Raw genomic sequence first — 20,184 nt, forward strand, 5'->3', positions numbered from 1 at the left:
CCGGTCAAACCAGCATGCAAACACTGTACACATAAATAGATGGACAAGGCTAGATGATGGCTAGATGACTATAGTATCTGGATGAAAGGAAAATCATAACTGAGATCTCTTTAATACCTCAAATAGTCCTCTTAGAGAGCACTGAGATCAAATGGAGGGCAAAGTCTTTTCAGATCAACCGTGTTTTAAATTGTACTCAAATCTGCTATGATGTCTACAATCAAAAGTCAGATATTATAAGATCAATGTCAATAGCGTTATACTTATACTTCAACAAATGACAACAGTCTTGTGTGGAATTATAAGAAAAACATCTCAAAGTTCATAGTTAAATGACCAATTCATGAGATATAAAAGTGCAGCCACAAAATAATTCTCCTCTGTGCAGTGGTGGCTCAGTGCTTATTTATGAGGGCAGTAGTAGCCCACAGTACACAGAGAAAACACAGAAAGGAGCAGCGGGCTTTATTAATTGGTTCTGATTGAGCTGCAAATTGAATTCTTGCCAAAGTTTGACACTTACATGACATTTGTACTTTTGGGAAAAAAGAGAATCCTCTGAGAATGAGAGGAGACTTGAGAAAAGATGACATATAAACATATTAGACACAGACAGACATAGACAGAACAACAAAACAAATGTTATAAAACAATATAACGAATGAGCTAAAATGACTGAATGACATAGAATGATGGAATCAAACGTATATACAATGATAGAATGGACTGTACAGTGAATGTTAGAGTGAACACTAGATGAAAATGATATACAGAACCAATATCAATATACAGAACAAATGACAGAACAGCAGACAGAATTATAAAATATTAGATAAAACAATAGACAGAAAGATAAAATGATACACAGAAAGACAAAATGAAAGAGCAAACAATGAATAGAAGTTTAGAAAGAATGAACAACAGAATGATAAAAGGAACAATAAAACGATAGAAAGATAAAATGATAGACAAAATGATAAGAACAACAGACTGAATAAACAGCATATCAACAGACTCATTAATACAATGAACGATATAACAAAAGAATGAACGATGGATAGAATGGTAGAAAAACAAAAAACTAAATAATAAAAGGAACAATACAAAGATAAAAAGACAGAATAATAAAATGATAGAACAATGAACAGAGCAAGACAGAACGATAGATAGAACGATAGAAGAACATAGAATGGTAGATAGAATGATAGAACGAACGATAGAACAAATGAATGAAGAAATGAAACGATAGAACAATAGATGACAGATAGAACAATAGAATGATAGAAAGACAGAACGATAGAACGATAGATAGATAGAACAAATGAATGAACAAAAAGAATGATAGAACGATAGACAGATAGATAGAACAATAGAATGATAGAACGATAAAACGACAGATTGATAGAACGATAGATAGAATGAGAGAACGACAGATAGAACAATAGATAGAATGATAGATAGAACGATATATAGATAGAACAACAGAATGATAGAGTGAATGATAGAGTGAACGACAGAAAGACAGACAGAACAAGATGGAACGATAGAATGATAGAAGAACTTAGAACGGTAGATGGATTGATAGAACAAATGAATGAACAAACAGATAAATAGATAGATAGATAGAACAACACAGAAAGATAGATAGAATGACAGAATGACAGAATGATAGATAGAACGATAGATAGAACAACATAGAATGATAGAATGAATGATAGAGTGAATGATAGAATGACAGAAAGAACAAGATGGAACGATAGAACCATAGAAGAACACAGAACGGTAGATAGAATGATAGAACGAATGATAAAACAAATGAATGAACAAACAGATAGACAGACAGATAGATAGATAGATAGATAGATAGATATAGATAGAACAGCATAGAACGATAGATAGAACAATAGATAGATAGAACAACATAGAATGATAGAGTGAATGATAGAACGACAGACAGAACAAGATACTATAGAACGATAGAAGAACATAGAACAGATAGATTATCTATTCTAACTCTGAATTTTCATTTTTTTTTTTTTAATTGGCTCTATTTGAATGCAAACTGATTTAAATATACACATACAGTCTCGCCCAGTCTCTTCCTCTTTTTCCACCTCTACTCATCTTTCTTTCCTCCTCTCCCTTTTTCTCTTCTCTCTCAGTTTCTCCAGAAGCAGCCCCTATAATGCCAAATCACACTGTCATCAGAATAATTATTATCATTACCCTCCCTTACATAAGCACTCCTATTAGTATCCTCTCATTAATGCAGTGTTTTAATCACAAAATAACAATTAGGCTGGATATCTATTTGATCGATTCAGGGCACAGATGAAAACATGGCTCCTGAACAAGAACAAGGACAATATCACAGTACCTCCAGTGTCTCATTCAGTCGTCCGAGGTGGTGGAGGGTTTGTTTTCCGCCACGTACCGAGATGTTCTTACAGCTGCATGGATTTATAATGAGAGGAACATTAAGAAGAGGAGAAGAGCCAAATGCGTACATGACAAAGAATCAGGAAATGCTTCACAGCACACACTCTGATATTTAACAGGACTGCTCATACCCAAAGGGCCAAGAAACTCCACCGATATAAAACCAGGGCCAGAAACAGTCCAAAGAGATTGTGGGGTACCTGAGGCTAAAGCACTTTCAGTCACATGGAAAGGGGTCCAGTGAAACTACCAACACACACAAGCCTGTAACATGAACAATCTTGCTACAAAAAAATGGTGCCTGGCTGAAAGGCCAATAAATATCATGCAGATAGATTATCCGGCAGAATGAGCGAATAGAAAGTTGTTAAATAAGCAAAACGACACAACCAGCAGCATCTGCTCTGTGTCGTCTTCTGTATGTCTGTCTCTTTCATTTTGCTGATCTCATCAAGCAATAGTGCTCACCAACGTTAACATCCCTGTATACCTAAAGTACATGAATTAGCTATTTATCAATTTTGGCACAAGGCTGTGAAGACTTACCATATGTTACACTTCCTGCATCTCAATTTGCATACTATTCACGCCAAACTGTATTCAAGATACTATTTATTCAGCGGGGATGCATTCAATTAATCTAAAGTGACAGAAGAGACATTTTTAATGTTACAAACGACTTCTGATTTAAATCAATGCTGTTCTTTTGATCTGTCATAGAATTCTGAAAAAATAAATTAATTAAAAAATTAAAAAAAATCACAATTTCCACAAAAATATTAAGCTGCACAACTGTTTTCAATACTGATAATAATAATAGCAACATGGAGCTAAATCAGTATATTGGAATGACTTCTGAAAGGATCATGTAACACTGAAGGCTGGAGTAATGATGCTGAAAACTCACAGGAATAAATTAAATTTTAAGATGTATTTCAATAGAATTTTTTTCCTAACATCACTATTTTTTACTGTACTTTAAGATCAAATAAATGCAAGCCTTGGTAAGCATTAGATACTTCTTTCAAGAACATAAAAAAAAATCGTACCAACCCCAAACTTCTCAACGGTAGCATACAAAAAAACTTTTTTTATGGAAGCCTATAAAAAATGAAAAAAAAAAAGCTATTATGACTTTTTTCTCGCAATTGCGAATTTACATTTTGCAATTCTAACATCTTTTCTCTGAATTGCATGATATAAACTCGCAATTGCAAGTTATAAAGTCAGAACTGTGGGATATAAACTCACAGTTTTTACATTTTTCTCGCAATTCTGACTTTTTTCCTCAGAATTGTGAGATATAAAGCAGCAATTCCTAGTTATAAAGTCAGAACTGCATGATATAAACCCACAGTTACAAATTATAAAGTCCATTTCTGAAGGGGGAAAAAGAAATTTTCTCAGAATTGTTAGTTTATTACAATTCTCACTTAATAACTCGCAATTTTGTGTTATGAAGTTAGAATTGCAAGTTTTTTCTCACAATTTCGAGTTTATAATCACAATCCAAAAAAAATTGTGAAGTGCAAGTTTGTATCATGCAATTCTGAGCAAAAAGACAGAGTTGTGGGATATAAACTAAAAATTTTGACTTTTTTTCTCACAATTCTGACTTTTTTCCTCAGAATTTTGAGATATAAACCAGCAATTTTAAGTTATGAAGTCCAATTCCGAGGGGAAAAAAAAGATGTTTTCTCAGGATTGTCAGTTTATATCTCACAATTCTTACTTAACTCGCAATTTTGTCTTATAATGTCAGAAATGCAAATTTATATCTCACAATTCGTAGTTTTGTTCTCACAATTTCAAGTTTATATCAAGCAATTCTAAAAAAAAGTGAGAAATACGAGTTTGTATCATGCAATTCTGAGAAAAAAAAAAGCCAGAATTGATATAAACTCGCAATTTTGACTTTTTTTCTCATAATTCTTACTTTTTTCCTCAGAATTGTGAGATATAAACCAGCAATTCCGAGATATAAAGTCAGAACTGTGATATAAACTTGCAATTACAAGTTATAAAGTCCAATTCCGAGGGGAAAAAAAAAAAAAATTTCTCAGAATTGCGAGTTTATATCTCACAATTCTCACTTAATAACTGGTAATTTGTAGTATAAAGTCAGAATTGCAAGTTTATATTTCACAATTCTGAGAAAAAAAGCCAGAATTGTGAGATAGAAAGTCGCAATTACTCATTTTTTCTTTTTTATTCAGTGGCAGAAACAGACTTCCATACTTTTTTGCTTATTTAGTCAGTTTTATGAGTAAAGAAACATCATTTGGGATTTTTTAAACAGTAAAACTTCTGAAAATTCTGTAATTATTTACTCACTCTCATGTCAATTAACAATTTCCAAAAGCACCAAAAATATTTTAAAAGTGGTCACTATGACGTGCTATATTCCAAGTGTTCTGAAGCTATACACTGCCCTCCAAAAGTTTGGAAAACACCTGGCAAAGTTCGGTTTTGGACGATATCAGCATAAATCCTTATTTATTGGTGCAAATACATTAAAGTAACTTGACATTATCATTGAAGACCAGCAATAATAATTTTCATTTTGATTACATAATAATGGCAATATTTACATGTTAAAGTAAGACATGCCCCTTTGCCAGCTGTGATGCCTGGTTACTGGTTTAAACTTGGCCCAGGTTTTTAAAAGATTTTTGGGTCAGCACACCTTAATAGCTTCAACAACTGATTGCCAATTAAGTTTAGAATACAATGAATTTAGGCCCAGATTATGCAGAGCTGTAACAGCTGCTAATGGTGGATATTTTGATGAATCGAAATCGAACCAAAAAAGTTTTTTCTACGTATAAGCTGTTTATGTAATAAAATATGGTTTCGTAGTTTGTGTTATCCCTTGTCAGTGCAAAATTATCACAAATCAAAAAGGATTCATACCAATATCGTCCAAAACCCCACTTTTCTAGGACGTTTCCAAACTTTTGGAGGGATGTGTATGATACAGTAGCTTTGTGTGAGAAAAAAAAATTATTCTCAAGTCAAATTCATCTTTGCATCAATTCAAATAACAATATATTTGTTTACTTGACTACTTTTTTGTCATTTTTACAGCAAGTTACCTTCAGCTCCTGTTATGAAAAAAAGCATCTTTTTGTTTTCCACACAAGAAAGAAAGCCATACAGGTTTATAACAAGATGAGGGAGAGTAAATCAAGATAGCATTTTTCATTTTTTGAAAACTACCCCTTTGAACCCAGTGATAAAAAGCCAAAATGTGTCTTTAACCATAAGACACAGTAAACTAAAGAGGGAACCATGGGAGCTCATAAGGTGAGACTTTCGTTACAGTGACAGCAGTGACACTAAGGCCATACAGCCGCTCTGGACAGCAGCCAATGGCTCATGTCCAACACATCAAGCCAGACAATGGAAAGAACTCTTGAATCTCTTCATGTCTCTCTCTGAATGATGAGGGAAATCTATGCCCACTGAAAGACAAACAAATACAAACGCAAAAAAGGAATGTTTCATATTCAATGCAACTTAAGCTCTATCAACAGCATCTGTGACATGCTGTTAATTATCACAGAATTTGTGTCCAATTATTGAGTAGAAACTAACAAAAATTGTATTTACAATGCAACAGAAGTCTGTAGCAATGTTATTTGAGCTTTATTTTTGTCTAAAATGTCCTTTTGCAGGTGGTTGAACTTCTGTTATGCATTATTAACATAAGTGGGTGTATTGTACAGTAAACAGTCACTCTGTTATCGTTGCACATATAATGTGAAGGCTACATCTTATATCGTCATGAGGTTTTTTTATGCTTTTGAAATAAGTCTCTAATGCTCACCAAGGCTGCACTTACTTCAAAAACACAGTAAAAATTGAACTATTGTAAAATAAATTACAATTTTACATAACTGTTTTCTATTTTAATATGTTTTAAATATAATTTATTTTTATGATGGCAATTTTCAGCAGCTAATACTTCTGTCTTTAGTTTCAGAAATCATTTAAAGGGGCAGTACACCCAAAAATCAACTGTAAAATACAAAAATCAACTATACTGTTATTATAATTTCTGTTCTGAAGATGAACAAAGGTCTTACAGGTTTGGAACAACATGAGGATGAGTGATTATTGACAGAATTGTCATTTTTGGGTGAACTATCCCTTTAAATCTACTGAGATCTAATCCAGAAGCCAACCAGGTGTCTCAATGTGGTTTAGCAGAGCATTATGGGAACAACTGCAAAAAGGTTAAGCTCCCAAAGCTTTCTTGAACTCACTTCCTCCTAAAAGAGGAGCAACAGCATCAGCAGGACAACAAAATTAATAATAAAAATACAAAATAATCTGGTATTCATAAAAAAAAGACCTTTAAACACCAGAGGGTACCTAAAGGTTATGGCAATAAGGAAGGAAATGTCCAACTGAGAAGCAAAAAGAGCATTTCAATATGAATATGTGTGGGAGTGTGCGACTAAGAAGAGAGAAAGAGAGGAAGTGTGTGTATGTGTGTGTGTGTGTGTCCAAAGAGGGTTACACAATAAACACTGTCATGTGAAGTGCATTGTGACGTATTCCTTACTCTTTTGAGTAACTCTAAGATGCATACACACACAGACCATTAGACGCTTCTTCTGCTCAAACTATCTCGTATCCCTTCAAGTCTGCACTGCAGCAGAGTGCCAGATTGTGTTCTCTAGCCAGAGAAAAGCAATGGATTTAGTGTCTGGTATCTGGCGTGCGTGTGTGGATGTGTGAGTGTGTGTACGTGCGTATCCGTTTCTTGTGTGTCTGTATGATTGCACACTGGAGCGTGAATGTCCCACATGGTGTGTGCGTGTGATGCCATAGGCTGGTGCTGAGTTCTGGCCCGGTTCCTTTTTCCTTTGGTCTCCCGAGGAGACTGATCCTACAGAACAGGTGTCACTGTTTTAGCTGCCATAGTCAATGCGTGTGTGTGTGTGTGTTTGTGTGGTTGATGCCACAGGCTGTGCCGCCCTACCAAGTCTCCACTCACCCAGCAATGATCCATCCACTGTATGCTAGCGCCGATGCGCAATGTCCATTCAACTTGGACAGGAGGCCACAGTGTGAAACCAGCTGAGACATTTACAAACCCCTGTTCTTCTGTTAAAACACGTCAGTACCTCCGTCCGTGCAAGAACAGATTACAAACGTGATCAGGAACATAAGGTAACGAAAGGAGGACTTAAAAGGTCAAAGGGTGAATGTCACAGAAGCATGTCTAGGTCACATTTCATACCAAAATCAAAAGAAAAAACAAAGAAGAATCACTTAAGAAAATATATTCTGCAAAACATACATTTGACAAATGTCTTTACTGACACTTTAATGTGTCCTTGGTAAACAAAAGTGTTAAAATCTTAATTGAACTGTAATGTATATTAAATGTTTTTGTTTTCCATTAAAAAAGGGATAATTTGAGATGGAATTTGCTTAACTGTCACAAAAATTACAATTGTATTTTTTTTTTTGTCCTAATAGTTTCAATATCCTAAAACAAGCTTAAATTTCTTAACAAAATTGTATTCATCTTTTGATTTCGGGGCAAGTTATAACCTTCAAAGATTATTAAACTTTAATTTGCATTTAAAAAAAAATAAAAAGTATAATTTGTATTTTAAAAAAAAATTACAGTTTTATCTTTGAGGGTTACAACTCACCCCAAAATCAAAAGATTAATATAATGATGTTTAAAAAATTAAGCTTGTTTTAGGACAAAGAAAGTGTTTTTACAGTTAAGTTAATTTCATCTCAAATTATCAGTTTTTTTTTTTTATTGGAAAACCAAAAAAAAAAACGTTTAATATACACTACCAATCAATTAAGATGAATAATTGTTTACTATTTTAATATATTTTAAAATGTATTTCTGTGAATGTCACATGAGAAATGTCTTATTATTATTAATCTTGAAAACGCTTGTGTTCTTTAATAGTTTGGGGAAACAGTGACATTTATTTTTCAGAGCATTTATTTGAAACAGAACTGTTTTGTTACATTAAAAATATTTTTACTGTCACTTTTTAATGCATCCAGTTGAATGCATCTTTAGTAAAAAAAAATATTGAATGGTAGTGTATATTAAATGTCTATTATCAGAAAAAGAATAATACGAGAGCATATGTGCTTAACTGTCATAAAAATGACAATTTTGTTAAAAAAAAAAAAAAAAAAGTCCTAAAAAAAGCCCTAAAAAAATATATATAATAATCATTTTTTCTTAACGTAATTTTCTTTTTGATTTTGGGGTAAGTTAAAGCCCTCAAAGTTTATAAAACTGAATGTCATTACAAAGAAAATTAATAAATAAATAAAGATCTTAAAATAGGACCATGAGCTTGGCCTCTACAATACTATCTTTGGCCGAAAAGCTACAAATCTGTTTCACTTGCATCACACATGCAAGCACACATGTATCCAAAGGGACAAAAATTTCTCTCCAAACCCCTCTTTTACCCGTTCTTTTACCGTTTCCTCTCACATGCTCATGCCCAGTGAGTCCAACAGAACCCCAGGAAGCACCACCACCATACAGACAACAGAGAGAACGAGCAGATGGTCTGAGAGAATCAGAGAGAGAGACAGAAAGATGGCAAAAGGAAAGGGGAGGCGTAGGAGCATGGAGAGTATGAAGGAATTTTTTCTCACTGGCACTCATACAAGCAAAGACCTTATAAACTCATCATTCCGACAGAGTATTTTTAAAACAGTCTAACACCTCTACCACAGCACTGTTTCACCAAACCATTAGCACTCTGATGAAAAAAAGAACTTATAAACAGCAAGCCAACAAACTGGGCTAAGGAAACTGACCAATCGAAAAGTTCTGCTGCTGATGAAATCCAAACGGGGCAGGATTGTGATCCCAGTTCTTGAATAACCGCTATAAGGCTTTTAAACTCAACAGCAAGTTACATACGACAACTTTCTAAGAAATGGAGTATACATTAGTACTAGCAAGCTAATATTACAGAGAACTTAAAACATGGCAGTCTGCCAATCATGATAGAAGAACTGATTCAAAGTTTCTAAAGTTACTATTGCATTACTGTGATCTTTCTGCATAAGTGCATGCACAGAGAAATAGTCATATACACACACACACACACTATATATATATAGCAGAAACATAAATTGTCTGCTGCATGTCTGCAAGTAACTATATATTGAATTTGGTGAATAAAGTGAATAAAGAATACAAGATAAGAAAATCTTAAAGGGATAGTTCACCTAAATAATAAAATTTCAGTCAGAATTTAATTAACCTGTTGTTTTAAACTTGTATGAGTTTTCTCTAAGAAGCACAAAATGATATTTTGAAACGTTTTAGGATTTTTTTTGTTGCTTACATACAATGAACGTTCTGCAGAAGAAAGAAAATCATACAAGTTTGGAATGAAATACATGTAAGTGAATAATGACTTACTTTTTGTCTTCAAAAATTAAAAGGTACACTACCAGTCAAAAGTTTTTGAACAGTAAGATTTTCAATGTTTTTAAAGAAGTCTCTTCTACAGCAAAAACAGTAAAATGTTGAAATATTTGTACTATTTAAAGTAACTATTTTCTATTTTAGTATATTTTAAAATGTAATTTCTTCTTGTGATTTCAAAACTGATTTTTAGCATAATTTCTCCAGTCACACAATGCTTTATTAATCATTCTAATATTCTATTCTAATATTTGCTGCTCAAAATACATTTATTTTTATTATTATTGTGTTTAAAACCGCTGATAAATTGTTTTTCCTATTTCTTTGACGAATATAAAGTTCAGAAGAACAGCATTTATCTGAAATAGAAAACATTATAAATATCTTTATCATCACTTTTGATCAAGTTAAAGCATCCTTGCTAAATAAAAGTATTAATTTCTATCATTTCTTTCCCAAAAAAATAAAATAAAATATTTTACTCACTCCAAGCTTCTGAACGGTATAGTGTATAATGTTACAAAAGCTTTATTTCAGATAAATGCTGATCTTTGGATCTTTCTATTCATCAAAGAATGGTGAAAGAAATGTACTCAACTGTTTTAAATATTGATATTAATAATAATAATTGCTAATAATAACAGCAAATCAACTTATTAGAATGATTTCTGGAGGATCATGTGACACTGAAGACTTGGAGTAATGATGCTGAAAATTTTGCTTTGATCACAGGAATAAATTACACTTTAAAATATATTCAAATAGAAAGCAATAACTTTAAACAGTAAAATTTTACTGCTTTTGCTATATTTTGGATCAAACAAATGCAGGCTTGGTGAGCAGAGGAAAAATGTATGTTTATAAAATATTAAAAATCTTACTGTTCAAAAACTTGACTGATAGTGTAGTTTCATACTGACTTCAAACTATATGTTTTTATGCTCATTATCATATTTTGCAATTCACTACTATCTATTTTCATGTTTTTCGTTCCATCAGCTCCCTTCTAACCAAATCAGCAGTGTACATACAGTATACAAAACACTTTCTCCAAGCCTCCATCCTTCATCTCTCTCCCTGTTCCTCCTGCTTTGCTCCGCTCCACACTGCAAGGCTCCGCTAAAGCTCATATGCTGACATCAGCAGCCCCCCTCCACACTCACACAAGCACTCAAACAGTCACCCGCGCACTCCGCCAATCCCGACCAGCGGGAAACCACGCACACCCACGCAGCCTCGGGCCTCTGAACACAGACCTATACACATAACACATGCTTACACATGGATATGAAAACACATGCACATCAGGCTCGGATCCACGGGGGCTAGGTGGGGGGAACGAGCCTGGCCCACCTTGGCAACCCCCCTGCCCCCCACTCTATTGGATACAATACTGGGGTAGTACCACGGTACTTTAAACTGTGGTACACCAATATGCTTTAGGGTGGGGTATAATCGTTTTAATATCATAGGAATTCTCTAATTACTTAATTAGAAGAACATCTAGATCAGTAGTAATGGAAAAACATGCTCGAAAAATGTCTACAGTAGGGCTAGCTCATACAAAAAGTAGTCTTGATTGTCTTTGCACAACTGAATGATTTATTTATCTTAGTATTTACATGCTACTTTAAAATATTTCAAAGAATACCAAACTATTAGTCTGAATATTTAAATCAAAGGGTAATACTTTTATAGAACAATTTTCATTTCCCCAAAGAACCCTTTAGACAACAGAACCATTAAGAAATTTTTAATAATCTAAAGAATTTTTTCAATGTAAAGAATCTTTTGTACATTTAAAAGATTCCACAGATGTTCTTCATTGAATTACAGATGCTTTATTTTTAAGAGTGTATAATACTTTTTTTTTTTAATTAAGGCCCGCCCTATAGAGAAAGTTGGTGCCGTGACTGTTGCTCAGTATCTTGAAATGAACTAAAACTAACCATAAACAACTAAATAGTTTTTAATGACAATCTTAACGCATTGCGATTATTCATAATAATTTAAATGCATAATTAACAACTTACGTTATAGAAGTGGCCATAGAAGCAGGGGCCACTGAAAGACCCATCAGCAGCATATAACATATTACAGATCTGTACCTGTTCCAGGGTCCCTCGCGTCTGGATTTAGTAAAGGATATGGCCATTCGGTGATCTTTTTGGCGTATTTTCTCACTACGTTGTCTTCACTGAAGAGAAACAGAGAGCGGTTGACCGTCAGGCAGTTCTGTCGGACCGGGATCGGGTTGTAGAGGGCCATGGTCCGGGCTCTCTGGGCCATCGATTGCTTGTACATCCTTTGGGCCCCTGGCGGGCCGCCCTGCCTGCTGCCGCCGCGGCCGGGTCCCCCCTGACCGGAGCCCCCGCCGCCATACCTGCCCGGCACTTCGTCTCCGAACCGAGCCATTCTGTAGACACCAAACGCCAATCGTTACGAAGCAGCCGAGAAGGGGGTGAAGTCTCAGGGTGACAACACCACATTACACCCCATCCGCCTCAGCACAGAGCACACAGACATTCAGATCTGATCTTCATGGCTAAGAAATGTCCATCATAAAGCACCAAACGAGATCAGTGGATGGGGGAATGTGTGTGTGAGCGCCAGAAAGGGACTCAGATAACGAGATTGATGGATGGATAGATGGAGTATGTCCTTTTGAATGGTGCAGTCAGCTCAACAAATAGTCAAACAAATAGTCAAACATAAAAAGAGATAAAATGTCGACGGATTATCTTCCTCAGGAGGGTGGGATCCACATTTTAAGAAGTATTCCCCGTCTCAACAGCTCGGTGTGGGTCGCCTTTCCATTTGCAAGGTGTACATACAGATCCTTTTAGCATAATTGCGTTAATACATTACATGCAAATTGGCATCAACTACATCAGGTTCAATGTGTCTTTCTCGGGAGTTGCATTCTCACATCCACCAGACAGAAATAGAATAGAAAAATGGTGAAAGCCTTTTAATAATTAATTTATTTCTGTGGTATCCGCAATGTTTGGTATAGGCTACTATGGCAATATTCAGCCTCCCCTCCGCCAAACTCTCGAATTACTCTCGCAAATGCAGACGACGGGGCTTCCCCAAAAAATCCACACCACGGTGACATTTGTTGATTTTAGTCATTTAAGTTTATTTGCTTTTTTTACAGCCATATCGGTCCAAGAGGGTGGGCGTGAGCGCGCACTGAGAAAACAAAAAACACCATGTCAAGATATAATGATGATCTCTCGCGGTTTCTCCCTCGATTCCTCACTAAAAACAATTATCATCTATACTCCAGAACTCGTAGACAAATCCAAGACGCGAAAAATCCGACGGTGGTCGTTGAAAGGAGCATCATCAGTTTTGGAGAGGCGCCGGAGCGCGTGGATTGAAGCTCGGACTCGCATCTTCTGTGGTAACCGAGAGGAACCAAGAGGCACCCATAGCCTGAAGTACCCAAAAATGCTCCGCTTCGGTTTCCCCCCTGTCGCCTCAGTGGACGACGAGCGATTATTTCGGCTTTAAAAGTTTAATTTTTGGCGGAGAAAACGCCACGGAGACGCGGGGTCTTGAGCGCAATCCTCCTCAGATCAGCTGGCGGGTTTAGAGCATCTGATCAATTTAACGCTCGTGCTCAAGCCTTGCAGCACATGACGCGCGTCCCCGTAGCGATTCGCTTATCCTCCAGCTCACTCCTCCTTATGGCCAAGACAAGACTCAAACGAGCACTGCGTGCCATTTTGCTTCTTCTCGCAAACTGTGTGAGACGAGATATTTTCCAAAGGCGATAGATGGATTCTTATCTCTCAATACGTATTGTGTCTGAGTCATACACCTTGCCGGAAGAGGGAGTGTGTACTTGTTGACCAAGTATGGATTTGTGGGGACTACAGTGTCCCTGTTACACATATTAAATGTTACTATAATTAATCACTATACGATACACTAAACTGTGTTACATTTAAGCTTAAAAAATGAACTGTGGTTACTACAACATACATTAGAACATGCAGAGTTTTGGTTGCTATATTTTTTCTGTTGGTCATTAAATAATATAATACTAATATTCAAATCTTTTGGAGCAGTTAAAATATGTAAATGTGACCATGGACCACAAACCCAGTCATACCAGTCAATAATATATAATAAATAAGCTTTCCATTAATGTATGGTTTGTTTGGAAAGGACAATATTTGGCTGAAAGACAGCTATTTGAAAATCTGGAATCTGAGGGTGCAAAAAAAAAATCAAAGTTCTTAGCAATGCATATTACTAATCAAAAATTAAGTTTTGATATATTTATGGTATGAAATCTACAAAATATCTTTATAGAACATGATTTTTGGCATAAAAGAACATTTTTGACCCATATGATGTATTGTTGGCTGTTGCAACAAATTTACCCGTGCAACTTATGAATGGTTTTGTGGCCTCAAATGTATTAAAAAAGTGGTATAATGGAATCTATGATTCACATCCCAACAGCTGTAACAAAACACAATCAATGCTATAAACAAAATATCAACGAAATATTATGAATGCAACATAAAACACTTCATTGTACACTACTTTAAAAGGTCTGGCATCAGTTTTCTTTTCTTTTTATTTATTTTATTTCTATACATTTATGTACTTTTTACACTGTCACAAAATATTGAAAATAAATAAGCTATATATATCGTAAACAAAGCTATAAAATAAAATTCACTAACATTATAATTGTTTTTGCTGTATTTATGAAATAAATGCAGCCTTTGTGAGCATAAGAGATTTCTTCACAATCATTTAAAAAAAAAAAAAAAATATATATATATATATATATATATATATTAACAATAAATACTCCTTTGTACACTACTTTCAAAGGTTTGGCATCAGTGAGATTTCTTTTTTGTCTTTTTATTTCTTTTATTTGTATACATTTATTTAGTTTTCACACTGTCACAAAAATATTTCAGATAAATAAGTTATATATTGTAAACTAAACTTGAGCATCGAATCAGCATAACAGAGTGATTTCTGAAAGATCATGTGACACTGAACTGAAGTGGAGTAATGGTGTAATAGCTGCTGAAAATGTAGCTTTGCCATCTCAGGAATAAGTTACATCCTAAAATACATTAAAATAAAAATGTATAAAATTTATAAATTGTAATAATATTTCACAAAATTTTAAGTTTTAATAAATGCATCAATAAATGCAGCCTTAGTAAGCATAAGAGACTTCTTCACCGTCATTAAAAAATAATAAAATTTAAACAAATGCAATGGTTCACAGGGAATGTTTCTTTAATTTACTTTTTAGTTATTATAAACGTGACAAATACATAAATTTTACCTTTTTCATGAGGTAAATTTTGCTTTTTTTTTTTTTTTTAACAATGTTTAGAATTAAAATGAAATGTATTGTCTTTTAAAATACAATATTATTTTTATCATATATGGTACGATAACTTACAGTACAGTTAGCCAATAACATGTTTTTACATAACAGTGCAATGTGATGCTCTCTCTCTGAACAGACAGTTTGTCAGCCTGAAAAGACACTCAGGAGAGAGTGTGTGTCCTAAAAACACTCTGCTCATATCATGCCCATCTGTCCACCTGGCACCAGCCTCTGAAATGCCTTTGGTTGCTAATTCCCTGGGTTTACTCTCCAGCTAAACTTGCTGAGAAAACGTGTCTGAATTCCATCTGAAGACAGCTGGTGGCATACTAAAGGGCTGTGAACTGAATTTAGGAATGTTCTGTTTGAAAGCAATCACAATATTTGCAGTGAAAACCAACGGACGCTGTCCACGGTGCTGAAATGGCACTATCCCCCCTTGCACTGAAACTGCGCTATCCGTGGTCCTGAAATCAAAAGGCGAACTCAGTATCAGAAATAAAGCAGCGCAGGTACAGCATGATTAGTCAGCGCACTTGTTCCGGGAGCTTTCGTGTCAAGCCGTCCATAATAATGCAATAAAAGGGGAGGATTCCCGCTGAGGAGGTGGAGTGGTTGTCCTGGTAGTGGGCGAGCGTGAGTGTCGGTAAGGGGCGTGGATGCGCAGTCTGTAGCGTATCTGCTGGAGCGCCTGGTGTAATGCAACAAAGATGATGAGCCTCCGCGTTGAGAGACATGGTTAATTAAGGCCTAATGCATTCGCTTGGGGAGACAATTTGACAAAAGGTTTTGTAACACACAGCACAGAGGAGAGAGAGAGAGCGAGAGAGAGCGAGAGAGAGAAATCACCATTGCAGCATACACCGCACATAGGTGACTATTCACTGCTAGCCTTCAGCAAAAACATTTTAAAATTCATTTCTGAGCTCTTTGTTCTTGTACAGTCCAATTTTTGATGTTTGCACCATAACCAGTTTGGATGTGACAAATAAGGCATCCACAAAAAAAATCAATGTTTATATATCTTCTGTGCATTATGCACAGGATGCATGTGTATATGTAACAGCATGCTATGTGTTCCAGCGTTTCTGGCTGAGCCGTGAGACTGAGTCGTGCTGGGGCCCTGATGTGCACCATTGTCATTCAGACCGCGTTCACACGGCAACCCTGCAGGAAGCACCCAGTGCTCCCCCGCATTCTCTCTCTCTCCCTCTGGCTTGCTTTTTGCTCTCTCTCCTTATTCGTTCCATCCTTCCACTTTCTCTCTCCCTGCACCCATCTAGCCTCAAGTACAGCAAGAAGCGGAGGGAACGAAGCAGAATGCATGGGAAAAGGAAGATGGGAATGTAAATATGTGTGCATTTGTTTAGAATGGGAATGCATATAACTCTCTAACCACCTGTTCTCTAAGCTCTGGCCCTTCAGGAATATTCAGGGTTACCAGATGGTGTTTTGACTGCGCATAGCATGAAGCATAATAACCCTTACATCCACTACAAGCAAGCAGTGAGCATCAGATCCAATAGGAAAGTCGACACTCTACTGTGAGTAGAGTAGATTGTGTGTAATATTAATTAACTACATGTACCTATGGGAATAGTTCACTAAAAATGATAATTTGCTAAAAAAAATTAACTCCCCTTCAGGCGATTCAAAATGTAAATGAGTTTGTTTGTTCATCAGAACTGATTTGAAGACATTTAGCATTACATAACTTGCTCATCAATGGATCCTCTGAAGTGAATGGGTGCCGTCAGAATGAGAGTCCAAATAAAAATGCTGATAAATAATCCACAAGTACATGAGTCCCATCCATCAATGTCTTATGAGAGAAAAAGCTACATATTTGCAATAAAATTTTTAACCTTAAAGCAATCCTTTCTGACAAAATGTGACTCCTCTGTTCATAATATTGCTTTCTCCAGCAAAAGAGACACTACATCAGGAGCGGAATATTCACACACCGTTTACAAGTCAAAACAGTCCAAAGCAGTTCTAAACAAATGTCTGTGGATTCTGATGTGAAAGGACAACATAGAATGGACTTTTTAACTAAAGGAAGCATTTTATGGATTACGGACTCATATTTTGGCCAGAAGCAACAGTTTAAAGGGAAAAAGCCGTAATGATGGATCTATTACAAGAAGGCAGCTTTTCACATGACTTTTACTGATGGACTGTAGTCATTTGGATTATTGTGAGGCTTTTATCAGCTATTTGGACTCTCATTCTGACGGCACCCATTTACTGCAGAGCAAGTGATGTAATGCTAAATTTCTCCAAATCTGACGAATCAAATTCATCTACATTTCGGATGGCTTAAGAGTGAGTACCTTTTCAGCAAATGTTCATTTTTGGGCGATTTTTTTTTTTTTTTTTACCGGTCAAATTTTTTGAACAGATTTTTAATGTTTTTTTTAAAGAAGTCTCTTCTGCTCACCAAGCCTGCATTTATTTGATCCAAAATACAGCAAAAGCAGTAATATTGTGAAATATTTTTACTATTTAAAATAACTGCTTTCTATTGGAATCAATTTTAAAATGTAATTAATTTCTGTTATCAATGCTAAATTTTCAGCATCATTACTCCAGGCTCCAGTGTCACATGATCCTTCAGAAATCATTCTAATATGCTGATTTGCTGTTCAAGAAACATTTTTTGTTATTACTATTATTGTTATCAATTTTTAAAACAGCTGAGTAATTTTTATTTGATTATTTGATGAATAGAAAGATCCAAGGATCAGCATTTATATGAAATAAAAAGCCTTTGTAACATTATGCAATATACAGTACCATTCAAAAGCTTGGAGTCAGTATATTTTTTTCTTTGGGTTTCAAAAGTGATGATAAAGATTTCTGTTTCAGATAAATGCTGTTCTTCTAAACTTTCTATTCAAAGAAACCTGAAAAAATTCTACTCAGTTGTTTTCAACATAATAATAATAATAATAATAATAATAATAGTAATACATGTTTTTTGAGCAGCAACTCAGAATATTAGAAAGATTTTTGAAGGATTAAGTGACTGGAGTAGTGATGCTGAAAATTCAGCTTTGAAATCCAAGGTATGAATTACATTTTAAAATATGTTCAAATAGGAAACAGTTATTCTAAATAGTAAAAATATTTCAGAATTTTACTGTTTTTGCCGTACTCTGGATCAAATAAATGCAGGCTTGGTAAGCAGAAGAGACTTTAAAAAAAAATCATTAAAAATCGTACAGTTCAAAAACTTTTGACTGGTAGTGCACATGTAACGTGTAACAAGGATATTGTAAAATAAAGTGTTACAAAATTTCCAGGAAATTTCACTAAAGAAACATCAAGTAACAATTAAGTAAACGTGAAATTGTAACAATCTGTAAAATGTACTGAAATTATCAGTTTTATTTGCAACTTCAAAGAAACATTTTTAGAGTGTGAAAAGAAACACCAAGAAATTAAAAGATAAATGGATCAAAACAGTCAGAATGATATGTTGAGCCACTAGTCATGATGACACTGTCATTTATAAGACTTACCTACGGAAGATACCTATGGCATTGACTGAAATAAGTCAAGCAGCATGTAGAGCACATGAGAATGCACAGAAAATCACCACCTGCCAAGAACCCATGAGTCTCTCAGCAATAAAGAGCACGTATGCGGAGATGGAGGGGAGGGCTACTATATTTAAACCGGGCTAGCGAGAGCAATAGATTCATCCTCAGCTTATCTTGGTCTATGGCAGCAGGAGGTGTGTGCAGCCCCTGTACAGGCTGTCTCAAGAGGTTAGAATATGCTCGAGAACTCACTTACTCAACTGCTCTGTGACTGCAGCACATTAGAAAGCGCCTCGCTCACCCACAGCAAGAACAAATGCCCCAGCTTGGAGTTGTCAATCAAAGGAATCAGATGTGACAAGACTACACTCGTGGCAATAGATGCTGTCGTTATAATCCCGGGAACAAGTTGCTCTTATGAAGTCTTGGAGAAATAGTCTTACTCAAACTTCGCTCTGATGCACTGACAAGACGATCTAGGTTTGAGGCAAATACAGTAGCCCAAATATGATTTTAGACACTTAGGACACCTGCAAAAATCCATTGCATTAGAAAATAAAATGTCAAACCAAGTATCAATGTTTTTTGGCTATATTTCTAATATATATATCTTCACTGTATGATTTTGAGATCCATGTTTTCACACTGAGGACAACTAAGGGACTCATATGCAACTATTACAGAAGGTTCAAATGCTCACTGATGCTTCAGAAGGAAACGCGATGCATTAAGAGCCGGGGGTGAAAACTTTTGAACAGAATGAAGATGTGTACATTTTTCTTATTTTGCCTAAATATCTTTTTTTTTTCATTTAGTACTGCCATTCAGAAGCTACAGAAGATACTTGTTTACATGCTTCCAGAAGACAAAATAAGTTGCATTTACCCTGATCTTAAAATTCAAAAAGTTTTTTGGATCTCAAAATCATACAGTCAATTTTTGGAAAGGGTTCAAATGCACAAGAATACTGAAAAACCAAATAATTTTTCTGAAGCACAGCAGGTAGTTTAACTGTTCAGGACAAACAAGGAACTCATGAACAACTAAACAAAACAAAAAAAAAGTCATTTTTATAAATTCAACTATTATTTTCCCATGTGGACTATATGTAAACGTCTATATGTATATTATTCAGGTCAAACATTTTGCAGATTATTTGCAGATCATTAACATTTTGCAGATTCTGCAAGGTGTATGTAAACTTTTGACTTAAACTGTACAGTTTAAACTGTGTATATGTTCATATATCTACTGCATATACCTGTGTCCGGTAATCTGAGTTTTAAGGCTGAGCAAGTGTTGAGTTCTGTCCAGAAAATGATTCAATACTCAATGATTCATAAACCTAAATAATTCATAGCAGCCATGCATATTAG

The 20,184-nt window shown here is 35.2% G+C and overlaps 1 protein-coding gene across 21 annotated transcripts in view; it reads right to left on the reverse strand.

Moving 5' to 3' along the window:
• The window catches only part of cacna1ab (calcium channel, voltage-dependent, P/Q type, alpha 1A subunit, b), a 155,473-nt gene that overhangs the window by 109,065 nt on the left and 26,224 nt on the right, over nucleotides 1-20,184 (reverse strand). For all 21 annotated transcript variants that reach the window (XM_051123503.1, XM_051123502.1, XM_051123494.1 and 18 more), the window contains exon 3: nucleotides 12,033-12,299. In XM_051123503.1, the coding sequence (XP_050979460.1) occupies nucleotides 12,033-12,299 (267 nt within the window). The remainder of the gene's footprint in view (nucleotides 1-12,032; nucleotides 12,300-20,184) is intronic.

Source organism: Labeo rohita, chromosome 11 (assembly GCF_022985175.1).
Source record: "Labeo rohita strain BAU-BD-2019 chromosome 11, IGBB_LRoh.1.0, whole genome shotgun sequence".
Classification (NCBI taxonomy): Eukaryota; Metazoa; Chordata; class Actinopteri; order Cypriniformes; family Cyprinidae; genus Labeo; species Labeo rohita.